Here is an 8,237-nt window from a genome sequence, read left to right on the forward strand (position 1 = left end):
GCGAGGGAGACCGATGAAGGCGGCGGCGAGGCTCACGAGTCACGACAGTTGGACTGCCGTTGGATCAGGGCCGGGAGGAGAATGCAGAGCATCTGCAATGAAAATAGACATAAGAGTACCAAAATTCTACCCAAAATAAAATAAAAACTGGCTGTAATATAGCAATGCTTCTTCAGGTAATAACCATGCGATTGACTGCCCCAACTCATTGATCGATACATATTGATGGTGTCAAACTGTGGACTGTTTGTGTGCATGCAGACAGAGGTGAGTTGCCTAGGGCAGTACAGCCACCCGAACCTGGTGGAGCTCATCGGCTACTGCTGTGACGACGACCACCGGCTGCTGGTGTACGAGTTCATGGCCAAGGGCAGCCTCGAGAACCACCTCTTCCGACGTACGCACACCCACATCAATGATCAAACCCACTTCTTACATACTGCATGCTGAATATCTGTTTCATCACCGTCATCGGATGCACCAGGCGCATGCACCCTCTCGTGGACGACCCGGGTGAAGATCGCGCTGGACGTGGCGAGGGGGCTGGCCTACCTCCACGGCGCGGCGCGGCCCATCATCTACCGCGACTTCAAGACCTCCAACATCCTGCTCGACGCCGACTTCGGCGCGAAGCTGTCGGACTTCGGGCTGGCCAAGGAGGGACCGGTGGGCGGGAAGACGCACGTGTCCACCCGGGTGATGGGCACCTACGGCTACGCGGCGCCGGAGTACATGGCGACGGGGCACCTCACGGCGATGAGCGACGTGTACGGCTTCGGGGTGGTGCTGCTGGAGATGCTGGTGGGGCGGCGCGCGCTGGAGCCGAGCCGGGCCGGCAGGGCGGGCAACCTGGTGGACTGGGCGCGCCCGATACTCATCCGGGCCAAGAAGCTGGAGAAGATCGTGGACGCGCGGATGGCGCAGCAGGGGCCATACTCGCCGCGCGCGCTGGAGCGGGTGGCGAGGCTGGCGTACGACTGCCTCAGCCAGAACCCCAAGGTGCGGCCGGACATGAGCAGGGTCGTGCTCGTGCTCGAGGCCGCGCTCGCCATCCCGGCGGAGGAGGTGGACGACGGCGATGTGCGCGGCGAAGGAGGCCGTGGCAGCGGCGACGCCTCTCCGACTCCGGCCCGGTGATTGATGTGATGTCCCCTATTCGTATGTAGATTTTTGTTTTGGTAACTGCGAGGTAGATGTGGGTGTACATTTAAATGTGGAGAGAAAGCGCGGTTGTGGACGAACTAATCAAATTGATTTGTGTTCAAATAAAACGCGTCGATGTTGATGATCTGATACAAAAAAACAGACAAAAAAAATGCGTCGATGTGATACAAAAAACAGACCCAGAAAAAATAAAATGCGTCCATGTGATACAAAAAACAGACCCAAAAAAAATAAAATGCGTCAATGTGATACAAAAAACAGACCCAAAAAAAATAAAATGCGTCAATGTGATACAAAAAACAGACCCAAAAAAAGAGAAATGTGTGGCTGCTGGGATTCGAGCACAGGTCTCCACGGCCACAACGTGGAATTCTCACCACTAAACTACAGCCACATTGTTGGACACATACCGATTCCAGCATATAAATAATTCGGAGGAGGCAGTCAAAACCAACTTCAGTGCTGCTCCTTCCTGGGCAATCGACGATGATCCACAAGGTACATCGTGATCTATATTCCGTAGACCCATGTTACATATTGCTGGGCCATTTCGATGTGAAACAGCTTCTCACTCCACATTATTTGTGAAACATGTGCAGGACGTACAGTAGATAGGAGCAGAATCGGTGCGTACAATTCTCCTGTCCAAGCTCACTTGATAGCTACTCGCTCCGTTTCAAAATAGATGACCCAACTTTGTACTAACTTTGTACTGAAGTTAGTACAAAGTTGAGTTATTTATTTTGGAACGGAGGGAGTACAACTTTACTGAACCTGGATGCTCATAACTTTGTGCTAAAGCCGCCTGAACCAACAGAGCAGGAACAAAGCCTCTCAACTAAAATTCTCAAACTGGGAATTTTCCGATGTTAAACATTGCCACGATGTATTTAGCAGACTTGCTTTTTGTTCCCATACACTTACCAGTAGCACAAAAAGCGACTAGTATCCAGCGTGTCCAATTTCAATTCCCGGTATTGCTAGTTACATGTTGGTCGATGGGTAACTACATCGTATCGGTGTATCACCAGCTTCCTCGAGGGGCTTGCGGCGTCTGTTGAACGGCCGCTAGTGGGTTCATCTGGACGGAGAAGGCGAGTTGGAGGGCGTCGAGGAACGCCCGTCGCAGGGACGAAGCATGTTGGAACACAACCCTGTCCAGTGCAAATTAGCATTAAAAAAAATCAGCTGTATCAGAAAACCACACAAGATGCTCTGGATCGTTCGGAAGTCTGCGGCAGGTAGATGAAACCTGTACCTCTTTAAGCCGGCGCCTTTCCTCCGGAGGACGTAGACTGTCGAGAACAACAGCGAGAACAGAAGCATTAGCTTACCACTTGGTAGAACAATGTGCATTCTGCCAAACTTTACGCGCACCGAATGGAACCACCAAAACATGGGATCAAAGTTATTTGCGACGCGCTGAAGGGAAGGCTCAATGGACTTTGGTAAGCCATTTGTTTTCACATTGGGTGCACGCGTGGTGCTTGCTGGGGCATCCTCGTGTGTTGCTGGTGTTGGGCCTTTGTCAAAAGCAGAAAGGTTCCTCTCTGTTGATTGTTTTGATCCTCTAGCAGTGGATGACTTTTCATTTGCAGCTGCTTGTAATGCATGAAGTTTTTCAAGTAGCTCCTGTAGAAAAATTAAGTAACAACTTAATGATGCAAACAAATGATAGGGCAAAATAAATGCAAAGACAACAGAATTCCACTGTCAGCATTTAAGAAAATAATATGAAAAATATGGGAAGTCCTAACTCAGCATGCTATATAGTTATCTATAATTAACCTACTCCATCACAAGAATTACCTGTCGATCTTGCTCAATTAGTTCTGCCTTCTCTACCCATGAGATGGCATTTTCAGGCTCATCAGAGGCAATGCTAAGGAATGTAACTGTATACAATTCTACCACCTCCAAATACTCTTCAGTTGCCATAGTTGATGTAACAATAAGACCATTTGAAGATCTTTCCTGTTCTCCGTTCAAAACATAAACTTGATCATCTGTGTATCTCCATTTAGCAAGGAAGTCCTCGAAGATTGGTCGAAGGTCGGGCCCAGAACCTTCTGCCATTAGCATGGTAGCCCTATATGGAAGATATGTGTCAATGATACAGAAAGGAGGAACCACGAAGTAAAACCAACAACACATGAGAATTCTATGTAACAGATACCCTGTCAGGAAAACCTTCACCGGTATTGATGCCACTGAACCATACATAGCTTTAAGCTGAACAAACATCTCAGTTGTCCTGGAACAGTTAGCATATGTGTTAAACATATATTAAAATAAAAACCAGGTACCAAAAATTATGCAAATGTTCTACACAATAATAACGAATGTCTATATCATCAGTATTTTAAGGACTGCATGATATAGCATATGGCTTTTCATAAGCATCCATATAAAAATAGCCGAATAAAGAACTTTCTATTCCACATATATATCATATTCACTTGCCCGTTACTAGGGAAGCTAGCAATTAAGGCACATGTATGAATGTCCATTCATACGACACATCTGGTAATAAGTGAGACAGTTTAATACCCAATGCGCATTTATAAGACACATCTGGTAATAAGTGAGGCAGTTTAGTTCCCTTTTTTATTAGGACTACTTTTAAGGTGGTTCTGGCAAAACAATGCATCATCATATATAGCTGGCAACTCTGTTTTCGAGTCGCTCGACTAGTCGATGAGTCGCACTGGCAGGGTCGACTCAGCCTGGCGACTCGACTCATGGGATGAGTCGAGCGACTATCGACTAGTCACGACTAGTCATGTTTTCTGGGTCGAACGACTCAATTTTTTTGAACCCACCTGTCCTATCTTTTTTTACTGCATTTGCTTGCCCATCCCCCCTGGAAACCTAGAATGAACCAGTTCCCCCTCCCCCCTGACCCAACCCTCTCCTTGGCAGCCGCCGCCGCCCATGGTTGGTTGGCTTGCTGCTCCTCCCCTCCTCCCCTGGTTGCTGCTGCTGGTCTGCTCCTCCCCTCCTCCCCTTGTTGCTGCTGCTGGTCTGCTCCTCCCCTCCTCCCCTGGTTGCTGCTGCTGCTGCTGGTCTGCTCCTCCCCTGTTCCCCTCGTTGCTGCTGCTGCTGGTCTGCTCCTCCTCTCCTCCCCTGGTTGCTGCTGGTGGTCTGCTCCTCCCTGCTTAACTCATGTCGACTCATCGCATGTCGACTCGTTGACAAGGAGTCTAGACTAATCTAGAGTCACCCCCCACCCCCCAGATGGTTTTCCTTTTGCAAATACATTAACCCCATTAAGAATTTTGCTATTTTAGCAGTATTAGATCCTTAGCTTGTTACAACACATTTACAGAAACTGGAAATTAATTAGAACAAATAGCTTATATGCAACAAAACTCCGCCTATGTCTTCTAGGCATAGCCGGTCCCAAGCCCGGGTAAAGGAGGAGGGTTGTGATAGGCTTGGCGAGCCAACGTAAAAACTAGCCAGTCCCATAGGTATGAAACCGATTTGAGCGAGAGTAGTACTAGGATGGGTGACCTCCTGGGAAGTCCTTGTGAAAGAGTTTCATATCTAAGGGTTGTGATAGGCTTGGCGAGCCAACGTAAAAACTAGCCAGTCTTTTGGGTATGAAACCCATTTGCGCGAGAGTAGTACTAGGATGGGTGACCTCCTGGGAAGTCCTCGTGAAAGGGTTTCATATCTAGCCTACCCCAACTTGTTTGGGATCAAAGGCTTCGTAAGTAAGTAAGCTTATATGCAACAAAAGGAGAAAAGAAATAGGATTTACCTTCTGAGCTCCTTAAGTGCTTGAACGAGTACAATCCCAACTAATTCGAGCATCTCCAAAAGCTCATCATCATCGCATACTCTTTCCGTATTGGCCGCTCGAATTTGATCAGACACGGACAATGCAGTCAAAACCGCTTGGTCGAACGATCCGCTGACCAGATAGCTGGAACCATGATAATTGCGACAGAGTAAGTGAACAAGTTCCAATCTTTGTATCTTCCCCTCTGGAACTTTCATGCTTAACTAAAACTATAAGTATGAATACACCATGGTCAACTACGCAAACAGTCAGCGGCAATTACACGAAAGGAAGTGCCAATTTCTACCTAGCAATTAGCATGGAAAGCATGTCCACTGACTGGTCTGAGTAAATCTTGCTACACTTCCAAAGTGAAGGAAATTGCATATCATATTTTTCTGCTAGTAATGTTGTAGAAAGACAATTATAGTTCATTCATCCAATTACATCGTGGTGAGCAAGCAGGATGAACACGTATGCTAACAAGTACGACCACGAAGCACATGAATGAATATGAAACGAAGTGAGAGCAGAGCAGCGGGGCAGAGGGAGGAGGAGGAATCTTACCACTCGGCATCGTCTATTTGCTTCCAGAGATCCGTTCCCTCGACCGCTGAGGTCCCCATGGTTCCCGGTCCCCGCCTCCACCTCACAAGTAAGTTCCTAGCTCTTCCTTTCCACCCGCCGGAGACCGCCGGTCAGGGAGGAGACGCGCCGTGCTGCGGCCGAGAGAGGGAGAGATGGTCAGGGACGGATTCGGCGGGGAGAGACGGAAATTTGTTGGGATTGCGAACGGAGTGGATAGCTGATGTGGGGAGCGTTTCTATACTCACCAGAAGAAAGGTTCCACAACCTCGTGAGGGAGAAGGAGAGGAAGAATCGCTGGCGGCGGCGAGCCCCAGCGGCGGACGGAGCGGAGTGGCGCCGCGCGGTCGAAGTCGTCGGCGAGCTGCGACGGAGAAGGCAGGCTCCGGTGGCATCGTGCCCGGGCCGGCCTCCTGGGTAGAGTTGGAGTCGTCGACAGGCGGGCGGCCCAGTCCGGCCGAACCGTGGAGTTGGTTGTCGCTCGATGGGCCTATGTGTACATTGTTAGTTCAGTTTACAGCCCATGTAACGGGTACCACTTTTAGCATTTAGAGTTGGACTGTGCTAACCACCAGTCGACTGGTGGTTAGCAACAGATCCAAACGACTCTAACCCGCGCTACACGTCGCGCTCCTAATTCCGCGCGTTCCTATCGCTCATTTATCCCGAAAGACTCATTCTTCACCTGATCGCTAAACATCCCGCCCTCACGTTTGCTTGGTTCCACCAAATTTTTTTCATCCTCCTGAAAACCGAAGATGCCAACAGTGAACCGTCGGTGGTTCTCCTCTCTCTATTTATAGGCAGAAAAGAACACGAAAAAAAAGCAAACAATAACCAGAAAGAGGACTCGAACCCACGTCTATTGAGTAGCTACTAAACCCAACAACCAACTCAACCAGCTTTACTTGTTGTCTACTAAACGTAAACATGGTATTTGGACCCTCTTCGTTCTACCATATTAGCAAAAAAAGAGTTAATTTAAGGCTTGGTAACTTTGGGATAAGCACCATGACAAGTATGACATGACCATCCTGTTAACTTCGACGTTAGCGCCCGGGTAACCAAAAATAGAGTGGTAAGATTGATAACTGCATCGTTAGAAGGCTGATAACTAGAGCATGATAAGTTTGATAACTTTAGCGTGATAAGGTTGATAAGTACATCGTTAGAAGCCTGATAGGTAAAGCGCGAGAAGCATGGTAACTTTAGAAATGATAAGGCTGAAAATTTCAACATTGGCACCTCGTAACAAAAATAGCATAGAAAGGTTGGTAATTATATCGTTAGAAGGCTGATAACCAGAGCATGAGAAGCGTGTTAAGTTTAGCATGGGCAACATGATAGCTTTACGTAAAAATTATCAAGAAATAACTTTACATAAAAATTATCAGAGATACAACTCCCCCCCGCCCCCTTTAAACTTATCATGGTGTTTGAGCGTAATTATTATCTATGTGATCCGTAAGAATACCATATTTTTCGCACATACATTATCGGGGAGAAGTTTTCAACAATCCCCACCTCTAGTCAAAAGTTACCATGGTATTCAAATGTAAGTTATCATGTCTGCTATACATATATTGTCATGCATTTTACGCAGAAGTTATCTAGGTATATTTCGACGAAATAATTCCCTCAGTCATAGTTGCCACGGTGTACGTAAATTATCAAGTCTGTGGTGCATATATTATCATATTATTTACAGAGAAGTTACCGGGAAGTATGTTTGAACAACTTTTTTTTCTTCCGGTCATAGTTATCAAGGTGTTTGTATGTAATTTATCATGTCTGTGATACGTAAGTTATCACGTAATTTACACATAATTTACCGGGGTGTGTTTCAACCTACTTTTTTCCGGGTCAAAGTTATCGCGTTGTTTGTATGTAAGTTATCAGGTACATGTTCGTATATTACCATGTTATTTACACAAAAGTTATCGGGATGTGTTATTGATCTCAGTTAGTATTCATACGTATAATGTTTGGAGTATACTTGGTTGTTGATGTACCTGCTTGATGTGTGGTCATCCTTGATGTGTGGCCATCCGGATGCACGCATGGTTAGGCATAAAACTTCCTAATTTAGTATTCATGCATGATTTAGTTGCTAGTCCAGTTGGTAGTAGGAATATGTTCTCAATCCGAAGGTTTCGGGTTCAAGTCCCTTTCGAGGCACCTTTTTTCAGTGTTAAAAAATATAAAAGGAAAGAGTAGAAAAAGAAAGAAAGAGTCGCGGGATCAAAGGCGCAGTCATTAAGATAAGAACAGAAAAAGAAGGAAAGAGTGCAGCAGCGGGATTCAGGGCGACGGAGTCATTAAGATTAGAAGGAATTAATTTAGAAGGAAAGATGGATTAAAAGAAAAGAGTGAATGTGGTCAGCGTAATTGGAAGGGAAAGCAGGCGGGATATGCGGGAAAAGCGGATCCGTTCGATGCAGATTGTGCGCTGCGTGGTTCGTTCGTGCCTATCCCTAACGACCAATCGACTGGTGGTTAGATTTCTTGTTTAGAGTTTCAGATTTACCTCTTTTGTCTATGACTTGGTTGACAGCTAACTTTGTATTTCTCTCCAATCTACTGATTTGGTTTGGCCAACTAAACTGATTTTTTTTTTGCAATGGGAGTGGTGCTTTGCGATGGATTTGATCTTGCGGTGCTCAATCCCAGTGACATAAAGGGACATGACACGTATTTGTAT

General features: G+C 46.5%; 2 protein-coding genes across 2 annotated transcripts in view; one reads left to right on the forward strand and one right to left on the reverse strand.

Annotated features, from left to right (window-relative positions):
* The window catches only part of LOC119339140 (probable serine/threonine-protein kinase PBL17), a 2,703-nt gene extending 1,566 nt beyond the window's left edge, over positions 1-1,137 (forward strand). Inside the window, exons 3-4 of the mRNA XM_037611291.1 lie at positions 262-397; positions 485-1,137. Of these exons, the coding sequence (XP_037467188.1) occupies positions 262-397; positions 485-1,137 (789 nt within the window). The remainder of the gene's footprint in view (positions 1-261; positions 398-484) is intronic.
* Positions 1,138-2,008: 871 nt separating this feature from the next.
* Positions 2,009-5,944, reverse strand: LOC119339110 (protein APEM9-like). Its single transcript, XM_037611270.1, has 7 exons — positions 5,785-5,944; positions 5,519-5,670; positions 4,931-5,095; positions 3,341-3,418; positions 2,974-3,253; positions 2,423-2,796; positions 2,009-2,318 (listed from the first exon to the last, which is right to left on the reverse strand). The coding sequence occupies exons 2-7, from the start codon at positions 5,575-5,577 to the stop codon at positions 2,189-2,191; spliced, it is 1,086 nt and encodes a 361-aa protein (XP_037467167.1). The 5' UTR covers positions 5,578-5,670; positions 5,785-5,944; the 3' UTR covers positions 2,009-2,188.
* Positions 5,945-8,237: the final 2,293 nt, after the last annotated feature.

Source organism: Triticum dicoccoides, chromosome 7B (assembly GCF_002162155.2).
Source record: "Triticum dicoccoides isolate Atlit2015 ecotype Zavitan chromosome 7B, WEW_v2.0, whole genome shotgun sequence".
NCBI classification, from domain to species: domain Eukaryota; kingdom Viridiplantae; phylum Streptophyta; class Magnoliopsida; order Poales; family Poaceae; genus Triticum; species Triticum dicoccoides.

Bases quoted from the DNA above. Each gene is read 5' to 3' on its own strand.
- LOC119339110 (XM_037611270.1), bottom strand. From the start codon at position 5,577: ATGGGGACCTCAGCGGTCGAGGGAACGGATCTCTGGAAGCAAATAGAC. The intron at 3,419-4,930 runs GTAAATCCTATT...TAACTGTTCCAG, and splicing joins GCACTTAAGGAGCTCAGAAG to GACAACTGAGATGTTTGTTC. The intron at 2,797-2,973 runs GTAATTCTTGTG...ATTTTTCTACAG, and splicing joins TAATTGAGCAAGATCGACAG to GAGCTACTTGAAAAACTTCA.